A 24,080-nucleotide genomic window follows, 5' to 3' on the forward strand; every position below is an offset into this window, starting at 1 on the left:
GTTTAAGACAGTGGTAAATTGATATCAGAAAATAATCTTCCAACTTCACAGGCAATCTGATGTAAATAAAAAGTTCTGATGTGAGTAGATCAGTGGAGGCAGGAAATGAGAATAAACAGGAGCGTGTAGTGGTGACACAGTGGCTCAGTGGTTAGCACTGCTACCACTCAGCGCCAGGGTCCTAGGTTCAATTTCACCCTCGGGTGACTGTCTGTGTGGAGTTTGCCCGTTCTCCCCATATCTCTCAGTTTCATCCCACAGTCCAAAGATTTGCGTGTTAGATGGACTGTCTGTGCTAAATTGTCCAATGTCCAGGGATGTGTAAGTTAGGTGAATTAGTTGTGGGAATGCATGATTACAGAGGTGCATTGGGTGAATGGACTCTTCAGAGGGCCAGTGTGGATTAATGGGTTGAATGGACTGCTTCCACACTGTAGGAGTTCAGCAATAGGGAAAGGTAGAGGAAATGCAACAAGGAGCACAAAACCACAGGGCCCTGAAGATGACATAATAGTTGGACAACATTTGTAAAGAAGGCCTTGGGGTGCTTTCCTTCAATGGCCTTGAATATAACAGCTGGGTTGTAATGTTGGAACTGTATAAGATATTGAGTTCAATCATAGCTGGGGTTTTGTTCTAGTTACCACATTAAAGGAGGATTACAGAGGATATTCGCATTGATGTTTTCAGTGCTGTAAAATTGTAATGATATGGAAAGATTGGATAGGCCTTAATGAGGGGCTTGGATAAAATAGATAGGGAAGATCTGTCTCCCTGATGGAGAAGTTGATTTCAGGGAGCTTAGATTTCAAGTGATTGCTTGCGTCCCCTCCAACCATTTTACCAAATATCTTCTCTACCCCGAGGGTGGTGGGAGTGTAGACTTCACTGGCCAGTTTGGTGGTTGAGGCAGAAATCATTCCTCATTTAAAATGAACCTGGGTCTGCCTGTGAAGTGCTGAGGCCTATGGACCAAATGCTGAAAAGTGGGATTGGAATGAGCGGCCAGTTTATTCGGAGGCAGATTGTCTGATTGGTCTCTTTATGTGTTGTAATTGTTCTACAGTTCAATGGCAATGAACAGGTATTTGTAATGGTCAGTAGGCTCAACAAAGCCTGCAAACTTAACTCCTTGAAGTCCCTTGCCTATCTTCTGGTTCCTCTTCACAACACTGCATTGGACAGTGGGAGCCTTTCTACCAAATATCGACTATAGTTACCTAAGCAGGATGGTAGATGCCACTGGAAGTGTAGTGGACAATGAAGAGGGTTACCTCAGATTACAACGGGATTTTGATCAGATGGGCCAAAGGGCTGAGGAGTGGCAGACGGCGTTTAATGTAGATAAATGTGAGCTGCTGCATTTTGGAAAAGCAAACGGTAAGGCCCTGGGAGTGTTGCTGAACAGAGAGACCTTGGAATGCAGGTTCATAGCTCCTTGAAAGTAGAGTTGCAGGTGGATAGGATAGTGAAGAAGACATTTGGTATGCTTTCCTTTAATAGTCAGAATATTGAGTACAGGAGTTGGGAGGTCATGTTGCGGCTGTACAGGACATTGGTTAGGCCACTTTTGGAATATTGAATGCAATTCTGGTCTCCTTCCTATAGGAAGGATGTTGTGAAACTTGAAAGGGTTAAGAAAAGATTTACAAGGATGTTGCCAGGGTTGGAGGATTTGAGCTATAGGGAGAGGCTGAATAGGCTGGGGCTGTTTTCCCTGTAAAGTCAGAGACTGAGGGGGTGACCTTTATAGAGGCTTATAAAATCATGAGGGGCATGGATAGGATAAATATGCAAAGTCACCTTGGGGTGGGGGAGTCCTGAACTAGAGGGCATAAGTTAAACTTTTTCCCCTCTCACCCTAAAAAGGGACCTAAGAGGCAACCTTTTCATGCAGAGGGTTGTGTGTGTATGCAATGAGCTGCCAGAGGCTGTGGTGGAAGCTGGTATAATTACAGCATCTGGCTGGGTATATGAATAGGAATGGTATAGAGGGATATGGGGCAAGTGGTGGCAGATTGGACTAGATTAGGTTGGGATATCTGGTTGGCATGGATGAGTTGGGCCGAAGGATCTGTTTCCATGCTGTACATGTGTATGACTCTACAATGAATGAAGTAGGTGGGAGGGGCTAATTTGTATGGAGAGTGGATATGCAAGATTAGGGAGTAGAAAATGCCAATTTTATCGGAAGCAGGTTGGAGAATTACTTCAGGTGTACAGAATGGAGATGTTAGGATGGTTTTCCCTGTTTTGAGGGGGCAGGAGGGGGGAACGATGGCTGAAAGATTTGTCGGAGGTGTTAAATCATGTGTGTGTCAGGAGAGGTTGTTAATGTCTGAAGAGAGTATCTAGTTTTAAATATGTTTCCACTGATGGAACAAGAGAGCATAGATTTAAGGTAATTAGCAAAAGAAGCAAGGAAATAGATGAAGAGTAGCCTTTCACACTGGTTAGGGTCTGGAGTGCATTACCTTGGAGATAATGGAGCCAGGTATATTTGAGGCATCCAGGAGGAAATTTGACTGTTATATGAAGAGGAAAAATGTGCAGAGTTATTGGGAAAAGACAACAGAATGGCACTAGATAAATTGCTCATTTTAAACAGTCAGTACAGAGTATGACAGATCAAATGGTCTGCTGTGCTGCAACAAAATCTGCAGTGTTCCCTTAATTTTATTGTGCACCAGCTGCCAATTTTTTTTTTGCATGTTCCCGTGAATATCTTTCACAGCTGAGCACACAGTAGTTGAATACATAGGCGTATTTGTTTTGCAGCTGTGCACCTTAGCAGGAATGTTGGTCAATAACTATATTTAATGGCTGGGAATACCGAGGGAGTGTGTGATCCACTGAGTTAACTTGATATTGGAATCCATCAGCATGCTAAATTTCTTACATAATTGTCTACCTGGATTGATTCCTTTTTTTTTCAAAATGTGGTTTATATTTAGTTGCTAGACATTTTGTGGTGAATGCCAGAACATTGGAGATGGTGTTTTTAACTGAATAAAGTTATGATTAATGCAGGCATCTTAAGACTCCTGATGTCTTGTCTCTGGTTCCTTTTTTCTTCAGGGGGAAGTAACAGTCTTTAGATGGTGCGTTTTCCCCATATTATACAGCATTTGTCTATCTCGTCCGTATAGATTTACTTTGCTGCTACTTGTGTCTTGTGCACACAAGGCTGGCTGGTAAAATTGTTAGTCAATTGGAATATGTTTTTGAAGATTTGCCCCGCCCATTCTGAGATTAATTTGAGTCGACTTCATGAGCCATCAATATAATCAATTCTTGAGGAGCTTGTGAAAAATCTAGTTATAGTTGCAGGTTTCATCCTATAAGGAACTTATTTCTACGATATCGTTTTTGTTGCAGAGTTGATGCTGGCTGCATCAGTCCAGACGTGAAAAACTCCATTCACGTTGGTGATAGGATCCTGGAAATCAATGGAACGCCAATCAGGAACGTGCCTCTGGATGAGGTAAGCTGGGAATCAAATTACTGCAAGTTTGATCTGTATTATTTTAATTTGCGTGTATATCAGACTGAATGATTGAGTCTCTTAAATGTAACTGTCTAAAGTTGAGAGAGGTCAAAGCCAAAACTGTGTCTGGGAGACTGGGAGAACCAGCTTCAGGAGGAGGCAGTGGCTGACTGGTATTATCACTACACTGTTAATCCAGAGACCCAGGTAACATTCTGGGCACCTGGGTTAAAATTCTGCCATGGCAGATGGTGGAATTTGAATTCCGTTTTTAAAAAATCTGGAATTAAAAGTCTGATGATGACCATGAGTCCATTGCTGATTCTTGGAAAAACCTATCTGGTTCACTATTGTGAAGAAAACTGTCCTTACCTGGTCTGGCCTACATTTGATTCCAAACCCACAACAATGTGGTTGAGTCTGAACTGCCCTCTAGGTAATTCAAAATTAATGCTGGCCTAGCCAGTTAGGCCCACCTCCCTTGTTTTTGAATTTTTTAAAAACCATGGTGGTGGGGATGTCAGCTGTCCACTGTAAGTAGAATGGTCATAATCGGTGAAGAGCTTATCCTCCGATTACTGACTGACTCCTGGCCATTATGCAGCTGTACAGGAAGTTGGTTAGTTGACTTTTGGAATATTGTGTGAAATTCTGTTCTCCCTCCCCACTGAAAGATGTTGTGAAACTTGAAAGGGTTCAGAAAAGATTTTCAAGGATGTTGCCACAGTTGGAGCATTTGAGCTATAGGGAGAGGTTAAATAGGCTTGGGCTGTTTTCCCTGGAGAGTCCGAGGCTGAGGGGTGACCTTTTATAAACGTTTATAAAATCATGACAGGCATGGTTAGGGTAAATAGGCAAAGTATTTTCCTTGGGGTGGGGGAGTCCAGAACTATAGGGCATAAGTTTAGGGTGAGAGGGGAAACATTTTGAGACCTAAAAGGGCAACTTCTTCAGACCGAGTGATTCATACATGGAATGAACTGCCAGAGGAAATGGTAGAAGTTGGTACAATTGCAACATTTAAAAGGCATCTGGGAGGGTGTATGAATAGGAAGGGTTTAGGAGGATTTGGGCCAAGTGCTGGCAAATGGGACTAGATTAGTTTAGGAGATCTGGTTAGCATGGACGAAGGGTCTGTTTCTGTGCTGTACATCTGACTCTGCAACTCAGCATAAGCAATGAAAAAGCAATCAGTAGCAAACATAGGAGAGAAACTGCCTGAGATTGGAGGTGCAGCAAGCAGTGGAAAGCAAGTGCTGATAGTTAGGGAGCCACCAGGAGAAATGGAGCATCTTTTGGTTGGGGATTTCATTGTGAATGTAGAGCAGGCCCTTTGACCCTCATCAGGCTTGCCCCACCATTCAACAAGATTATCACTGATCTGCGTGTGGCCTAAACTCCACATTCCTGCCTACTCCTGACTTTAAATCATCAACTTCCTTATTGGTTATGTATCTGCCTACCTCTGCCTTTAATGTTGAGCGAGCCCCCCCCCCCAGCAGGGCTTTCACCATTGGCTGTGTTTTTTGCCTGACTGATGTCAGGGGGATGTGAAGAAGGAGGAAATTGCAAAGCACAGGAGAGCTTTAAACCTGAAAACAAAGAAATATTCAGCTAATTGGAAGCCAGAAACATCACCGAGGTAACTAATTCCTTGCAAATGAATGTGGATTATTTTGGTCATGTGGATAAATCCAAGAATTGCTTTATTGGAAAAAATGTAGTGGATGTTAATGTAATGAAGATTGTCAGTTGTTGAATCTAAATCAGAGATGAATTGGGAAAAAAAGATAGTAAGTGCCTTGTTAAAATGTTCTAGTTCAGAGGATATGCAGTGGAAACACATTAGCTGTGACTCACCAGGCTGTGAAACTCCTGTTTCGGTTGATGGGTTTTTTATGCAGAGGAGTGCCAGTTATTTTTGGCAGGGGGAACAAATCTTTTGCTAATTTGTGCTTGTTTTCTTCTGCCACTTTAAATACTGCAGAGTCCAAATAAGAAGCTTTCCTTTTTATTTTGTGGCTTTAATGGAGGATCAATAATTTTGAGGTCTTAATGCATTATAATTTGCTTTTGAGTTTAAATACAAAGGTATTGCCATGTGACTGTATCACTTCATGCATAAATTACAAATAATGAGACAGGAACTCCTGAGATTTGCTGGGGGCAGAGGGGGTTCAAAGGCAGAATCATACCTTGGCCCCTAAAGTTGGCATTTCCCATTGGCAACTGTGTGTGTTGGAGAGAATGGACAATATGAGCTCTGTATTGATTCAGATGAGATGCTAACCATTTAGGCAGACTTCCACTGGAAGTAATGAAGTTGGAGAGAGGGGTTCTCTTCCTGTTGGAAGGAGGAATGCATAACACCAACCATATGGAGGTACAGTGGAATAGGAAGAAGCTGGAGGGATAGAATGGAAGATCATGGCCGTATAATAAGGGGGTGTTTGGGAGGAATCACTGGATAAAATGGGCTAAACCAGTCCTACACAGTTGGGAAAGCTGTGTAGTAGACAACAGCAAATGTGTGAAGTGAACAACTGTATGTACAACAGCGAGGGGAGTACTATGGGCAAATATGGCTGGAGAACAAGGTGATCTGTTATAAAATGGTCCTGATGGTTTTTCCTTGAGCATACCTCATCCTGCGAAAGATTTAATATATTTGGATTGTGTGATGTTTGACTTTTGCAGATTGACCTCCTGATTCAAGAAACCAGTCGCTTGCTGCAGTTAACTATTGAACATGATCCACATGACACTCTACTGGAGGACCAAGCAGATACCAGCAGCCCGATGTCTGATATTTACAGCCCACGGAAGTTAAGTGCCCCTAATGGAGAAGGTAGTGCGGTCAAAAAACGCCCTATCATGTAAGGACAGTTATAATTTGTACTGAATATTCCCTTGATCTGCTGTTTCTTAACATGCACCATCCTATAAGATGACCTTTAAAACTGTAGCAAAACATGAGACTGAAGGAGATGATTTGGCCCATCATTCTGCACACTCATTGAAAGATGCATAAATATTTAAGAATTCACTCTTCCCTATTGACATTGATCGATTCAGTCCTTCATTCAATTAGATTCTCAATCTTGGCAGTGGGGAAGCATCAAGCAGAAAATGGATACCTCCAGAAGATTGGTTCAGAAGTCACATGACACCAGGTTAGCGTCTAATAGATCACTTCACCTGACAATGGAGCAGCGCTTCGAAAGCTTGTGATTTCAAATAAACTTGGTGTCTTGTGACTTCTGACTTGGTCCACCCCAGCCCTGACACCTCCACATCCAGAAGATTGAAGGAACGAAATTCATTTGTTTGCCATCATAAAAGAGTATTCTTCTTCCTTCATGGTTGTTTAGAGTGGAATCAGCACAAGACCAGATTGAAGCTGTTTGCTTTATTCTGAGGAGTTGTGTTGATTTGGCATTTGAATCATCCTTTACCATTGAATGAACTGAAAGGAGATGAACATCAGCTGAGAACATGAATGTCCTGTTGTTTTCTCAGCTCTACTAAGTAGAGTTTATTGTGTAAATCAAAATCCTTTTTTTAATTAAAAAATTACAAACTATTTAAAACATCCCTAACACGGTGCTGGGTATTATCAACTTTATTGGGAGAAAAGTCAGACTTCCTTAGGAAAGAATTGGGGAATATTTATTTTGAATGAGAATTTTGTAGGAGTCTCCAGCTCTGATAGTTTGGATGGATATTAAAAATCCAATGGAAATCTCTATAAAGAAGCTGGGAATTTACATAGAAACTGAGAAAGCAACAGCACAGGAAGAGCTGTCCAGACTAATCCCAATTCCCAGTCCTTGGTCTGGAGTCCTGTAAGTTATGGGACCTCAGGGTTTCTGCCTCTGCTTCTGCTACGTTTTGCTTTGCAGGCAGTGAGTTCCAGTCTCCTATCACAGTCAGTCACAAAAACAATCTCCTGGACTCCTTTTCTATTCTTTCTACCAATTATTACTTTTAAACCATGCTCCCCCGGAATTTATTAGTCCCTCATCATTTTTAAGGCTCTTAATTAAATGCCTCCACTGTTGCAAAGCAAAAAGCCAGCTTGTCCATTCTTTTCTCAGCTAAAACTCTACATTCCTTGCGGTCTCTTTAAATCCTCTCAATCCTCTTGCATATGGTCATATCCTTTCTGTAATTTAGTGATAGAACTATGCATAGTACTCAGCCTGTGGACTGTTTAATGTATGTACAGCATAATAAACATCCTCTTGCCTTTTATTAGTGGAAGCATAAAATGTATGCTAAATGCTTTCCTAACTGCCTTGGACCTGTCTGCCCACCCGTGGGGATCTGTGGATTTGCACTTCAAAATCCGCTGTGTACTTCGCTACATCTCGATCTCACCAATTTTATTGTCACATTTTGATTTTCTTAGTGCCCCTCTGTTTTGAATTCCATTTGTGCCTTTCTAAATTGCCATTTCTATTCTCCCTCAGATGTTGCTCGACACTTTGGGAGGGTTCCTGGTGTAGGGGAATAAAATAGTGGAATCTTCAAATTTCGGGCAGTTCTCTTGCACTCCACAGGGTCCCTATGCACAGCTCCCATCTCCACTGCAGAAATGATTAACTATCTGGCCATTGGAAACTCCAAGTCAATATTTCTTTTTCTATTGAAATATTGGATGGAATAAACATACTCAATGACTGTCTATTGTCTTTTAAGACACTTGCAAAGTGCTCCTTGCCTCTATGGGTAGATTGCCATTTTGATCTCTAGTAGGCACCAATTTTTCCTTTTAGTTATCCTCTCGATCCTTCTGCCCTTTAATACTTTTTTTTGTTTACTAAAGTTTGGCATGTCCTCACTTTGTTTGCCAAACTTTCCTTTTAAATTTGGTCCCAGCAGTTATTCCCTCAGTAATACTACACTAAGTATCTTACACAGATCCCTTTGGGAAGAGTTACCAGAATTTGATTGAATTCTTCTTTTGGATAGAGTGAGGTGGTTAATTCTGAGACTAGGGCCCTGTATCTTAAGAGAAAAAACATTGATGTAAGGTGGCTGTGATGGATTGCGAAATATCACTTGAGCTAAAAGGATCCGGGCATTTGGGGGAAAAGTGGGATTTGGATATTGACTGTACGATCAGCTATGACCATATTGAATGGTGGAGCAGACTAGAAGAGTTGAATAGTCTAGTCTATCTTCTGTGTTTCTATGACCCCACACTCTATGGTCTTCTAACATCCAAGAAGTGGTCTCTATTTAGAATTACGACCCTTTCTGGGAACATCGCTCTGAGCCCTTTCTTTCTTTCTGTCTTGTCGTGTGCTCTTGACACTGATTTAATTTCATGTAGCTGCTTTCAAACTACTTTTGAAGAATTGCATCAGTAAAATTTGCCTTTCCCCCAATTTCCTGGTTTATCTTGGCCCCTTTCTAAAACCATACTAAACCTAGCTGAACCGCAACCAAAATAATGTCCCTGCCACCTGCCCAGTTTAATTCCTGAAAACTAAGTCCAGAGCTGCTGTTTTTTTTTGGGGTGCGATATAATATCTTAAAATGCAATCAGCAGAACCTTTACAATTTCGGTAATCTCTATTTGCTGTATTCTTTTAAATTGTTTTGAGGCCACGTAGTACAATGTGTTCATCCTGTTTTCTCTGTTCCTCATTCAAGCCCAAGTTCATCCTGAAATATTTTACCAAGTGAATGTTTTATCTGGTCTGCAATGCCACTTGGTTGAAGCAAAAATACAGAGCAGAAATGGCGAGATCACCATGTATTTGTAACTGTGTATTATTGTTACTTACTACTCCTAGTTGAAGTCTTCAGTTTGCTCAATATTTGATCATTTAATCTAATAAGACATGGGATTTGTTGAATTTGATTGATTAGACCATTATCAATTAGTGTGACTGATGGTCTTCTGCTTCCAGGAGAAGTTGCAGTATTGACAAGTCGCCGAGCACTGGATCACCAGCCTCTCAAAAGAAAGATTTGGGCCGTTCAGAGTCTCTGCGGATTGCCTCCAAAATGCATCGTATCTTCCGCCCTTCTGACCTGATCCATGGCGAAGTGCTGGGAAAAGGCTATTTTGGGCAAGCTATTAAGGTATACAAACCACAATTGTGCTTGGCAAATATGATATTTCTTTTAAAAAGTGACTCCAGTAGGTATTGGGAATGACCAAAGATGTAATTGATACGGATTTCCATGAGGCATTTTTAAAAATGCACCTCCAGATATTCTAAGCCAAGTTTGAAGCTCATGGCATTGAAGGAAAATTATTAACTTGTTTGGGAAATTGACAAGAGGCAGAATAAGGATAATGAGCAGATATTTTAATTTGTTGAATTTGATCAGTGATGTGTTCTTGACCTTTTGGAGTTTAGATATTCACAGTAGGAATTGAAACGACGTATGTATTTGGTGGCAGAACTGTCAGCAGCAAAGAGAAGTTGAGAATTACAAAAAATTAAGTTAATGCTTATGACTGTGGCAAATTTATTTTCTCAAAATAGAACTGAGCCTTTTCTGAATGATGTGAAGCTATAAACAGAATCTGACAATAAATCATTGAAATATCCTTTTAATGTAAGAATACAAAAAACAGAAGTTGGAGTAGGTGATTTGACTTTATGAACTTGCTCTGCTATTCAATAAGAGAACATATATGGTTTAACCACAATTTGCTGTCTTTCCTCTCTCAAAACCCTTGGCTCCCTTTATTGATTGGAAGGTTGTCATCAGCCTTGAACATTTTTGTTTAGTCTTCCACTATTCAGTCATTGAGAATGCTGAAGATTAACAACCCTTCAAGAGAAGAAATTCCTCTGGAGCTGTGTCTTAAATGGGAGCTGCCTTATATTGCAACTATGCTGTTTTATGTAAGATTGCTCCTGAAAGGAACCATCCTCTCGGCATTTACCTTCTACCCTGTTAACACCCCCTCAGAATTCTGTACCTTCCAAAAGTCATTCCTCTCGTTCTTCTAAATTCCAATGAGTGTAGCCTTTCCTCGATAAAACAACACCTTCAGTCCAGATATCAACCAAGTTCTCTGAACTGACCCCAACATAAATATTTCCCTTCTGGAGATCAGAACTGCACAACTACTCTAGATGTAGTATCACTAGTGCCCTGTACAGTCGTAGCAAAACTTCCTCGCTTCTGTGTTCTTTCCTGCTTTTCAGTCAAGGCCAGCATTCCATTTGCTTGCTGCACCTCCAGGCTAATATCTTGACTCATGCAATGAGGACCGTGCAGTCCTCATGGCATTGTTGATGATATTCTGCTTTGCTGTCAAAGCCAGAAACCTCATGTTTTCTGACTGCACACTCCTCATCACAAGCTGCTTTCCTACCTGTCTTTTTATCATAAGTATGTTTATCTGTATTACAATCAGTCCCTTCATTGAAGGAATTAATACAGATTATACATTGTTGTGCCACTAACATTGGTTCCTTTGGCACCCTACTCCAGAAATTTGCCAATCTTCAGTTTGAAAATCACCCATTTATTTTAACTTCTGTAAAGGCTCAGAATGTAATTTGCAAGACTAATAGAATCATCGAGGGTCACAGGGCCTGTACTGTCCTGTAATGAATGCTAGTCTTTATAGCTGGAGGACTGAAATACAAGGGGGTATAGAGCTAATATGACTCCTTTTTCTCAACCACTCCTGAAGCACAGTGAGCAACTCTGAGAAGCACATGTTATGAAGGGTAGATTAGCCTTTGATAGTGTGTTTAGAGAAGAGAGGGGTCAGTGGTAGCGATGGAGAGTGTTTGTTTAGATTTACTAGAATGATACATAGACTCCAAGTACTTAGTTATATCAAGAGGCTACTTAAAGTAGGATTTTATTTCCTGGAATTTGGATGTTTTTAAGTGGTGACTTTGTTGAAGCCTTCAAGATGTTAAGGAGAACAAACCGGATTGATCGTGAAATATTTCAGATGGCTGGGAAGTCTTGGAACGGGGTCAAAGTTTGAAAATCACAGTCAAAACATTTCTGGAGTATAACTCCAGGAGGGGTGAGTGTGGGCAGTGGAAGGCTAAACAAAATTATATTTCGAAACCTGTTTGACATCCGCATGATGATAGATCACTTGTTTTAAATCTGAGATTGACATTTCGTTATTAATCATGAGGATATAGATCGAGGCAGTTTTGTAGTTAGGTTGCAGGTCTGCCATATCTCATTTGATGACAGAACAATCTCACAGGGCCAAATAACCTACCCCTTGTTTCTACTGCTACTCTCCTTCTCCTGGATTTGTGCACACCAGTTGAATGCCATGTTTCCAACACCACAACAATGACTTCACTTCAAAAGTGCTTCATTGATTTAAAGCACTTTAGGGTGTTCAGTGTCATTGTCCCAAATTCTCTAGGTCTCAGCAGGTTAGTGAGTATAAATATAACAGTGTTATTTAGAAAAAGGGAGTGAGAAAATTAGGGAATGTAGACTAATTAGCCAAAAATCGGTAGTGGGGAATTTGAGTCTGTTCTAAAGGATGTTAAAATGGGGTGCAGAAAATTAGAATGGAATTAGACAAAATCAACAGATTTTTGAAAGGGAGATCATATTTGACAAAACTGCTGTAGTTTTGAGGACATAACTAGATAAATACGTAAAGGGCAATCCAGTGGATGTGATCGTGTTTTTTTTTGGAAGGATTCTCATTGGAAAGTAGGGTTCCGATTAGGGTTGGACAGACTAGATGCAGGGATGATATTTTCCCCCTGTCATGGGAGGAGTGGCTGGTTGGGACAGGTCTCGGGATGTGAGGTAGGCCATTTCAGACTGGGATGAGGAATGATTTGTTCACTGAAGATGGTGAACTTGTGGGATTAGACTACAAGAGACTGGAGACCAAGGCACTGAACATACATAGCTGTTTGGCAAGTGAATTCCAATGAATAGTGTCTAGAAAACTTAAGCTAAAGTCAAGGGATATAATAGAACATAGAATAGTATAGCACAGAACAGGCCCTTCAGCCACGATGTTGTGCCAACCACTGATCCTCATGTATGCACCCTCAAATTGCTGTGACCATATGCATGTCCAGTAGTCTCTTAAATGTCCCCAATGACCTAGCTTCCACAACTGCTGCTGGCAACGCATTCCATGCTCTCACAACTCTGTGTAAAGAACCCGCCTCTGACATCCCCTCTATACTTTCCTCCAACCAGCTTAAAACTATGACCCCTCGTGTTAGTCATTTCTGCCCTGGGAAATAGTCTCTGGCTATTGACTCTATCTATGCCTCTCATTATCTTGTATGCCTCAATTAGGTCCCCTCTCCTCCTCCTTTTCTCCAATGAAAAAAGTCTGAGCTCAGTCAACCTCTCTTCATAAGATGAGCCCTCCAATCCAGGCAGCATCCTGGTAAACCTCCTCTGAACCCTCTCCAAAGCATCCACATCTTTCCTATAATAGGGCAACCAGAACTGGACGCAGTATTTCGAGTGCGGTCTCACCAAAGTTTTAAAGAGCTGTAACAAGATCTCACGGCTCTTAAACTCAATCCCCATGTTAATGAAAGCCAAAACGCCATTTGCTTTCTTAACAACCCTGTCCACTTGGGTGGCCATTTTAAGGGATCTATGTACCTGCACACCAAGATCCCTCTGTTCCTCCACACTGCCAAGAATCCTATCCTTAATCCTGTTGCCCAGTCCCCTGAACAATGTATACTTTTGGAGCTTTGGCTCCAGCCTGCCACAAAATAACCTTTACCTTAGCCCAACACTTAGCCATAGTTGCAACCTAAAAACAAAATGTAGTTCAAGATTTTGGCCTTGAACTGTAATCCCAGTTCTAGTATTCCTGTCCATTCTGTATGTGCGTACTTTGAGCCCTGAATCTACAATTGGAATTGTGGTTTGGCGAGATTCAATGTAGCAGTTCCATTTCACTTTTTACATGTACTTTTTATTTTTTGCTTTTGATCAGGTAACACACAGAGAGACAGGAGAGGTCATGGCAATGAAGGAACTGATCCGCTTTGACGATGAAACACAAAGGACTTTTCTGAAAGAGGTTGGTCAATAAGAGTTTCATTTCAGTGTGTGTCTGTGGTCTAGTGTAACACATCCATAGTTAATGCTCCTATCCAGTAGCATGAATAGGAATACTAATCTACACATTAATGTACTGTTGACCTAATTGGAGAAATTATTGATATTTAAGATACTCTCATTTTCAGTGTGAGAATGAGTTCACGTCACCCAGGTACATTCCCATTTTTGAGAGTTAATTACATAATCAGTTAAGTATCTTTCAACTGAACTGGGATCATTTGTAATATCACCCTCTGGCAAGGATGTGGAATTGAAAATGGGTGAAGGTTATTCATAAATGGTTTGCGGTTCTGGGAAATATTTCCCTGGTTAGTGTTTTATAGTAAGTGATTGGAAAAACTTACGGGGACCATTATAATTATGCTAATATAATGATCGGGAAAGGTTGAGGTACAGTCAGAACTACTTCCTGTCTTTTTGTTCTGTATCACTTTTGTCTGTTGTGATATATTGGGATTTAGTACTTGTATGCATGAAGTAGAGATCAAAGTTAGAATTTACATAAATTATACACTTTTTATCAATGTATTATTTTGAGTTTGCATTCCACAATAGTGACACTTAGGTGTTCATTTCATTTATCTTAAAAATAAATGGCAAAAAGTCATTTGGTAACTGACTTTATCCAGAATGTAACAGATAAAGTGACTACAAACAGCTGAGGTATAAATGGAAAGATGTTTGTACAAAGTGGTGTTAATGACAGGTACAGAAAGCTTGTGAGGCCATTAGCTTTGTTTACAGTTCAGAAAAAGCTAGGAATGAGCAACTTTTTAATTTTTTATTCCATTCAAAAAAGGTTATTCAGTTCAAAAAAATTCCAGTGTTAAGTTAGGAGTCAGTTTAATTTGTCTCCCAGAAGGATTCAGGGAGTAAGCTTTCTCAGCAAAAGGGTAGTTTTTGAAACTTTGAACTGACTTCTCCTCCTGGTTCAGAACTGAGGAAGTTTAGGCTCTGTGTTGTAAAAATGTTCAGGTTGACAGAATTAATAAGGTCTAGTTCTGCTGTCTCTGCAATCCACAGTTAAGAAAACTGTCTTTAGGGTTAAGATGGGGGATTTAGTTCCTCTGGGCATGAGCCTCTGTAGCAATAATAGGAAAACTTAGTTTAACTGTGTGTGAGATCATTCTAACTATGTAGATTTGGAAAGTTCTTTTGTGTAATAAGCTTTGTTAATAAATATTTGTAGCTATGTCAAATATGCATCAGTGGCTAATCACCATGTTGACTTAATCAATCATACAACTTAGCCAGCCAGATTTCATTCTGGGATAAGACTTGTCCAATAGTACCATCAGTTGCAATCATAAGTGAATTTTAAATAAACCACTGTTGTACATCTACTGGATGATGTAACTTTTTATATGTGTGTGTGTGTGTGTGTGTGTATATATATAAAATGCAAAAATATACTGAATATAGAACACCTGCTATCATACTGGAATACAGGGGTCCCCTCTGGTAAATTATACTACATGTTGCATCATGGAATATGATTCCTTCAAGCTCTGGTGTCTATTCTGATGTTTAAAGCAACAAAATGAATTTGAACAAAAAAGTATTTTCAAAGTGAGGCATCATTTGTTGTTGGTAATGTCACTGTGTTTGATCCCTTTTTTTATTTTGGAATTTTAAAAATTTAAGTAGCCAGAAAATGATTGATTGTCTGTAGTACTTTGGGAGTCTCCCAAAACAGCTGTAAGTACAACTAGGGCCCAGTAAACCTTTTGTGGTTGGAGTTCGTGGATAGCAAGAAACTTTTCCCAGAATGGTGTCTCAATTACTACGGGTCACGAGTTCAAGGTGAGAGGGGAAAGGTTTACAGGAGATATGCATAGAAAGTTCTTTACACGGAGGGTGGTGGATGCCTGGAACGCGTTGCCAGTGGAGATGGTAGAGGCGGGCATGATAGCGTCATTTAGGATGTATCTAGACAGATACATGGGCAAGGAGTAGAGGGAAACAGATGCTTAGAAAATAGGTGACAAGTTTAGATAGAGGATATGGATCGGCACAGGCTTGGAGGACTGAAGGGCCTGCTCCTGTGCTATAATTTTCTTTGTTCATTTTAAAATCCCACAATCCAAAGATGTGTAGGTCGACTGAATTGGCCATGCTAGATTGTCCATTGTGTTAGGTGCGTTTGTCAAGGTTGAATGAGTCTGGGTGGGTTACTCTCCGGCGGGTTGGTGTGGACTTATTGGGCCGAGGGGCCTGTTTCCATACTGTAGAAATCTAGTCTAATCTAGTCATCCCTCAATGCTGTAAGGAAAGAGATGCTTTGCAAGGGCTGGTCTTTACATGTGATCACATCTAGGCTAATCTTGACATTCACCTTCTCTAGGTGTATTTGCAATTTCCTCTCCTCCAGGCTTTTGGCAGCTTTAGTTTTTGGACCACACTAACATATGGGTTACGTTCAGCTATGTCAGCATCCACTGGGCTATTCGTATACTGCGCCACTAAGTTGCACAGAAACAGATTGTTTTATTGGGATGAGCTCTTTATATCAACATAACAGCATTTTACAAATTAAATGCGCTTTTTGTTGCTTAAAGTTCAGGTCTGAGAATTAATTGAGAGAATTTATAAGATGATTTGAGTATAACTGTGTTATAGGGCAAGAGATGAGTGAGTCAAGTGTGTGAAATTAAATGAGAATGCAGTGTGTGCTAATGTTACACATGGTTCTTTGTGTGGGTCATCACTAAAGCTTGCCGTTTGTTTCTGTAATCAGGTGAAGGTGATGCGCTGTCTCGACCATCCGAATGTTCTAAAGTTCATTGGTGTTCTTTATAAAGATAAGAGGCTGAACTTCATTACAGAGTACATCAAAGGAGGGACACTGAGAAGCATCATCAAAGACTTAGTAAGTGATGACAGACAACTATAGTGTTTTTGTTAAGGGCGTATTCAGGTTTACTGCAGTTTCGAACCATAGTACTATGAGGGACCCTTTCCCAGTGAAGGCTTCACTAAACCATTTGCCAAGTGATTTACAATGATGCTTGTCACAGAGAATGCCCTGTACTTGAGAAAGGTCATACGGCTAGACAGTTTTATATTTATTGGCAATGATATCATGAAGAGGCAACACTGTCTATAATATAGGACAATTATTAAACTTTCTCCTGAACATGTTGCCTGACTAATTTAAAGATTGTAATCTCAAATATGCCCATAAAGGAGGGGCTTTTTAAAAGGAGTATTGTACATCTTTAAGCCCCATAATGTCCATATCCGAGGACTTTAATGTGTTTTTTATCCCCCTGTATGTCTGGGGCCTGCACATTTAGCAATGGGACCAACGCTTGTGTGGATTGGGTACAGGTTGTGATACGTTTGGTACAGGTTTTATAACTGAAAAATTGATGCATTGCATGTCAATAGATGTTGTTGCTAATACTGCAGTATATATGATAGAAGCAGGAAAAAATGATTTGGCCTCATCTATTACTTTTCTGCATATCAGCCCTACCCACTGTTTCCATCATATCCCTCAACCCCATATCCTTTGATAGGAGGCATCAATGTTCTTCAATGCTAGCTTACTCCAGAAATTTATTATCCCATAGTTAACACATTTCATTTTTCTTTCTATCATGCATCTAACTTTAGCATTGCTGCTCCTTGTATTTACATGTTTTGCTATGGTCTGACTGTGAGGTAACTGCAGTTGTTGGAAGGGGCAAATTAGCTGTTCCTTTTATGGGAACTGCTTCCTGTTGATGACAAGTTGAAAGATATAAAATTAACTAGGTCTCTTTTTTTTTCCCCTTCAACAGGACCGTCCATTACCATGGAACCATCGTGTCAGCTTTGCTCGGGACATTGCTGAGGGGATGGTGAGCTTCTGGCTGTAATAGGAGATTTGAACAGAACAGCATACGGGGGCTCTGAATTCCAGACAGTAGCAGTGAAGAGTATTCTTAAGTAACCAAATGAAGGGAATCTGATAACTGTGGCATGAGAGCTTTCATCTAACACATGGCCCCAGCCTCCAATTCAATATCACTATACTGTTACAATGAGCTTTGAAACTGTACAGATTCTAGTTTAGTAATTCATTGCCATCAGAGTTTGAGACCAAACAGGTGTGATTGGCGCTGTTGAACTTGTAGCCAAATGGATTCTTTACTTATCTATGTGATTTCTAGAATGATTCCAAAATTGTGAATATATTTGTGTAACCATCTAGCCTAGTGGAAGAGTTCTTTGTCCCTTGCCTTGTTTCTTCACAATTTTCACCAAAAGGTTACTGTCAGTGAACTGTGACCAAAAGCTTGGTGGCTGAGTTTTGGTAGTTGCATCTTTGTGGATAGCTTGTCTGTGCTGTCAATTTCCCTGTGGGGTTGGACCATCATAACAACAGTGCTGTCCACCCTGCTGATCCCTGATCCCCTCGATAAGTCTGTCTGTGGGCTGCGATGTTTTAAAGTGCTTTAATCCCTTCAAGAGAAGGTAGGTGTCTCTGACTGGGCCAGTATTTATTGCAGAATCCTAATCGCCTTTCAGAAAGTGGCGATGAGCTGCCTGCTCCAACCCCTGGATGTCTTGGGCTGCGGAGACACCCACAGTGTCATTGGATTTTGTCCCAGAAACAGTGAGGTCAGGTTGGTGTGTAGCTTGGGAGATGAGCTTTCAGGTGGGCGGCTCATGTGTATCTGCTATCCTCGCCCTTCTGAGATAGTTAAGGTGCTGTTGAGGGAGTCTTGGTGAGTTACTGAAATGCATTTTGTAAATGGTGCACATTACTGTCACTTGTGTCAGTGGTATACAGACCAAATGTTGACAGTCATGCATGGGGTACCAAGCGGTCTGCTTTGTCCTGGATGGTGTCAGGCTTCTTGAATGTTACTGAAGCTGCAATCATTAACTGACATCTCCACACCTGACATTTTTATAATTGAAATAATTGCCGATGGGTGGGCCTAGGACAGAGATTTTCTGGAGCTGAGATGACTGATCTCCAACGACCACAACTATCTTCCTACATTCCAGATATGACTCCAACTATTGGAGAGTTTTCCCCAAATCCATTGACTCCAATTTTGCTAGGGCTCCTTAATGCCCCACACAGCCAAAATGATGTCAAAAGCTGACACCTTATTGTTGCTCTGGAGTTCAGTTCTTTTGGCTTTGTTTGAACCAAGGCTGTAATGTGGTCTAGAGCTGAGCGGTCCTTTTTCAGAAACCAAACTGAGCTTCAGGTGAGTTGGTTATTCCTTCACAAGCATTGCTAGGTAGCAGTGTTGATGACCCCCAGGTCAGTCAGAGTTGAGTGATAAGGCATAAGGGACTGCACTCCCAATTTTGGGCCAAGCCCCAGATGAAAGAGGACAAGTTTTCAGTGTTGACAGGGCTGTATTTGTCATTGATTTCTGGTGTCTAGGTCATATCTAGTGGGCCATCCTGTTTCATTCCTTTGTTTAAACTTTGTAGCAGTTTGATACAAATGAATGGCTTGCTTGGCACTTGAGAGTCAACTGAATTGCTGTGGGGCTGAAGTTACATGTATGCCAAACCAGGTACGGATGGCAGATTTCCTTCCCTGAAGGACCTTAGAGAACCAGATGGGTTTTTACTGCAAATGACAATGGTTACACAGTTGTCAATAGGCTATTTTTTTTTTCAGTCCCAGGTATTTACTGAATTTTGATGTCGTCACTTCACGTAATGAGATTTGAATCTAATATCACTGGAGTCTTAGCCTGGGTTTCTGGATTATAGATTGCTTGTCCAATAACTTTGTCATTATGAGACCACCACCACCTTGTTATTGAATAAACTGAAGGAGAAATTGTAATAATTTTAAAGCTCTTCACTTTGTTCCCTGTTATCTTTCTGATTTCAGTCTTACCTGCATTCCATGAACATTATCCATCGGGATTTGAACTCCCACAACTGCCTTGTGCGTGAGGTAAGTATCAATGGAACTGGTTGGGGTGGGGCTTGAAGGGGCACTGCAGATGCCAGCTGGCATGGCAGGGCTGGTTTTGTTGAAGTGAGTGAGGCTGTCTCTGGGAATACCAAATTCTTGTCAGATAGCGTGACCTGGGTGATGCCAGTTTCTTTGGGGGGAGGTCCCCTAGAGCAAAGTCTGGAGTGTTGGTGATTTCTGTCTGGTCTCCCAGTCTATACTGGAGCAGGGTGAGTTTTGGGCAGGTGCCAAATGGTCCTAATTTCTAGTGTCTGTTTCTTCAGGGGCTGCTGGGTGTGGTAGAAGCATGCCGCTTTTGGCAACCTCACACCCCAAGGGTAGTGCTAGCATGCCATATACCTTTTTATGGCAAGCCTAGGGCTCGCAGTTCAATTTGCAGCTTCTCCTTTTCTCAATGGCACTGCGCAAATCGCCATGTCCACAAGTTACACTGAAAGGCCATTGTGTTTGATGGGACTGAACTCTAGGATATGGCATCCTCCTTGGATACTGATTGTGCCTGCCAGTGCCAGTCCACGGTCTCCTGGATGGCCTGTCCCTCTGCTGCATATGTGAAAACTTAAGACCCCGTCTTAGCCCAATTTGTTGGAGAAAAATTGGAAACAATTGATTAGTTTGAAGCTGCTGAAAAGGAGAATAATGGTTTGAATTTCAGATGTTTTACAAATTTATTTACAAAGAGTTAGCTTGGCTCTTGAAGGTTTTATTTTGTACTTTTATGATAACACTGACATTTTGTGCAAATAATAATAGTGCACTGAGAAAATAAGAAATGAGATGCTTCCCAGCCCCAAGACCAAAAAAAGTCAAAGAAGAACATATTATGGTCAGTCAGATTAGCTTCCGCTTGTTGCTCAATGTTACATTCTGATCAGATAGTTTGCCAGTAACCAGTGCTTTTGAGCAAAGTTCAGAAATGGTTCTGGCTTGCAACTATTTTCCAACTGCAAGAGAAGGTAGCCTGCTTCCTGTTCCACCGCCAAGTGAATCCCTCCGTGTGTGCCACCAGAAGTTAACGAGGGTGATGTTAGTTAAACTGAACTCTCCTCAATTCCAGTGCCCTCCCTACTTCCTGATTTGAGTGACTATACGTTTGAAGCCTGGTCTGTCTCCAGTCCAGCTGCTTATATGGAAAAAGTAGAAAAGATCTTTATTAATTAACTCTGCTGCTTGGCATATTTTAGTGGTCATCTTTTTTTAATGCTGATTATTTTGCTTTTTAAGTTCAGTTTATTGCTTTGAACTTTTTTTTGCAAGTTGTTTTCTTCATGTCTGAACATCTCTTGTTAAATTTGAATCAAATGTTGTGCCAGACCAGATATCAGGCAGCTGTTGCTGGCTTTTCTGCTGAAAGAGAATGAGATATTCACAAAAAATCTGTTTTTGGTGGTCTGGGGGAAAATAAAGGGGTTATTGTTGCTCTAAAAGAAGTAAGAACTGCTAAGACATCTGGCAACATCTGTGCAAAGAGAAACTGGTCAATGACTCTTTGTCAGATCCCATAAACCAAAAGCATGGACTCTGTGTTTCTCCCTGTACAGATACTCCCTGGCCTGTGGAGTATTTCCAGCATTTCTGTGTTTCCGATTCCCAAAAGCTGCAGTTCTGTGAATATATAATCAGGAAAGCAGTGTTGGATATCCATGTGTGGTTAGTTTAAATTTAAACTGAGAACATATTGATCACTCTGCAAACGAATTAGTCTCCTTTACAAGTCCACTTGTGTGGATAAAAATGGCCCATTACAGTCAGTGAACTAATGGATGCTAAATTACTGGAAGGTTTGGTTGATTTTATACTTAAAAGTGAAACTAGGAGACGGCTGTCAATCAGTTTGTCACTCTAATGCAGATATTCCTTTCTGTACTTGCTGCTCTTGTTTGTAATGCTCAAGGCTGAAGTCAGTTGGATGTTGCTGTTTGGTTATTTTGTTGAGCCAAGTTCAAAGAACTGGAGCTGTTTACATAAAACGAATGACCAAGTTGTGCAATTTTCTGACAAAGCTGTGGCTATAAAATATATCAAACTAAAACAGCTGCGTCTGAAGGACTTTTTTTGTGAGTAGAGGCACAGAGTACAAAAATCATTAAGTTCTTCTTCAACGTATACAAAGTAGTTCAACACTTCTGTGACTGTGCCTCCATTGTGAGGCACAGAAAGGTGTGAGGCTTTGTGAAGTGTTCAGGGGCGATGTACTAGATTGAGGGATTACAGAGTAGGGTTGTTCTCCTACTTCGGGGAATTTGATGGAAGTGTATAACTTAACAATTAGATCAAATAAACAGAAACTGTTTCCCTTGGCTGACAGATCAATAATCAGATGCTCCATATTTAACTTTGTTTAAATTGATTTGACAAAAGCAGGAGAGGTGACATAAGGAAAACCATTCCACAATGGTTGGATTTGGCATGTGCTCTGTCTCTTGGTTACAGATTGAATTAGTATTTAAAAGGAAATTGGATGAATAACTGGAGGGGAAGGTAGGAGTGGAGATCTAAATGATTGAATTTGTTCTAGTTTTTTTTTCATTGAAGACCGTCAGCCGAATGCCTTCCTTCGGTGTTGCACTTGTCTATTCTCTAGGCCCTAACCTACATTGCAAAGGCACTCGGTAGAAGCTGCTTGGGGTTAAAAGGATGAGGCATGGACTAAGGGGCACAGACACAGGAGATGCAGCAAAGGCATGATATTTCTCCCCACTCTGGCGGCAAGGCCCTTTTGAAATGGGGGTCCCTGTCTTCGGGGTGGGGGAACACTTTTTTTTTCAAAAAGGAAGTACTTGCAGATGTAGCCTTTCAGCCCCTTGAGCGTTGCTTTACCATTCAATAAGATCTTGGCCCAAGCCTGCATTCATTTTCATGCAACTCCTCAGCCTTATCTCTATTTCATATATCACCTCTGTTCAAATACTTTGTGATCCAGCCTTCACATCACACTCAGGGGTAAAGAATTCCAGACATTCCCTTCCCTCTGGGCAAAGAAATAGCTTTGCATTTCAGCTCTAAATAAGAATCCCCTTATCCTCTAACTGTCCCCAAGTTTGAGATTCCTTTGATTAGTGGCAACACCTTCTCAACATCCACCCTCTCAAGCCCCTCAGAATCACATACATTTCAAAAGATCGCCCCTTATTTTCCAAACTGTAATGAATAAAAGTCTAACCTCTTCATAATTCCTCTCACTGAATCAGCCTCATTAGTCACTTTTGAACTGCCTTCAATGCGAGTATATTCTTTATTAAATACAGAGACCAAAGCTATACACAGTAATCCAGGCATGGCCTTGTCAACACCCTGGATGTTTGTATGACTTTGGGGCATTAGAGGTTAAAACGAGCAATGAGGGCAAAACTTCCATTTGTTGCCTTTAATTACTTGCTGCATCTGCATCTTAACTATGTTTTTGGCACCTTGATCCCTTCACACTACTTTCCCGATATCTCTCCCCATTTAGAAAACCTCCTTTTGATTCGTCCTACCAAAGTGCATGACATCACAATTTCCTTCGTTAAATTCCATCGACCATATGTTTAGCTGTTGACTCATCCCTTCTATAATCACCTTGCAAGTTGCTTCATTCTTTTCTAACATGACCTTTTACCTTTTTTTTTGTATCATTAGCAGATTTGGATACATTACCCCCTGTCCCACCAGTATGTTATATAATAGTAAATAATTGAGGCCCTTGGACTGATCCTGTGGTACTTCACTAGTTACATTGTTTGAGCCTGAAAAAAACTGATTAATCCCGATTCTGTGTGTTAATCGATGCTCAATCTATTCTAGTACATTAATGACAGATGCAAAGCTAACTCGCTTATAGTTTCCTGCTTTGTCTCCCTTGACCAGGAGCATCACATTAGTGTTTCTTTAGTTTGCTGGACCATCCCAAAGTCCAGTCAGTTCTGGAATATTTCAATGCCTCCATTATCTCGCGAGCCACTTCCTGTAAAACCCTTGGATGCAGGTTGTCAGTCTCTGAGTTGTCTGCTTTCAGTCCCATTAGTTTCATCCCTCAGATGGTCTCTGTTAGACTGATGGGAAAAAAAATTGCACACTGTCTGTCTTGTTTCAGAATAACACTGTAGTAGTTGCTGATTTTGGACTGTCTAGACTAATGGTCGATGATAAAAAGCAGACAGACAATCAGTCACCGGGAAACCTATCCACCATGAGAAAGCCAGACAGAAAGAAACGTTACACTGTGGTGGGAAATCCTTACTGGATGGCTCCAGAGATGATAAATGGTGAGCATAAAAATGGGGAACTGTCTCTTTCCTCATTCTTTATTTCCTATCTTTTTATCCTTGGGTTGAAAGGGTTGCTAAGATTACACCATGGAAGCCTCATTAGCATGCCCTGTGATCTATGAGTCAAGCAGTGAATTTCAGTAAGCTAGTCTGTTGTCATCTTACTCCAGTTACCTGCACGAGTAAACACTTGCCAGCATAAGCCTGTACTTGATCAGGGATGAGCTGATTAATTTTACCCTTGCTAGCACAGTGGAGCTGCTGCCGTGAACAAAAAGACAGAAATCATACCTGGAGTTTGAGTCTGTTTGTGCAGCAGGTACTGGCT

At 40.9% G+C, this 24,080-nt stretch overlaps 1 protein-coding gene across 2 annotated transcripts in view; it reads left to right on the forward strand.

The window, feature by feature from the left end:
- The window catches only part of LOC122564111 (LIM domain kinase 1), a 63,549-nt gene that overhangs the window by 33,598 nt on the left and 5,871 nt on the right, over nt 1-24,080 (forward strand). For both annotated transcript variants that reach the window (XM_043718681.2, XM_043718682.2), the window contains 8 exons: nt 3,379-3,484; nt 6,185-6,363; nt 9,409-9,583; nt 13,434-13,520; nt 16,299-16,430; nt 17,347-17,406; nt 19,416-19,481; nt 23,578-23,749. In XM_043718681.2, the coding sequence (XP_043574616.1) occupies nt 3,379-3,484; nt 6,185-6,363; nt 9,409-9,583; nt 13,434-13,520; nt 16,299-16,430; nt 17,347-17,406; nt 19,416-19,481; nt 23,578-23,749 (977 nt within the window). The remainder of the gene's footprint in view (nt 1-3,378; nt 3,485-6,184; nt 6,364-9,408; nt 9,584-13,433; nt 13,521-16,298; nt 16,431-17,346; nt 17,407-19,415; nt 19,482-23,577; nt 23,750-24,080) is intronic.

This window comes from Chiloscyllium plagiosum, unplaced genomic scaffold, assembly GCF_037043375.1.
Source record: "Chiloscyllium plagiosum isolate Xiang-an unplaced genomic scaffold, Cpla_swu_hap1 HiC_scaffold_31, whole genome shotgun sequence".
Classification (NCBI taxonomy): Eukaryota; Metazoa; Chordata; class Chondrichthyes; order Orectolobiformes; family Hemiscylliidae; genus Chiloscyllium; species Chiloscyllium plagiosum.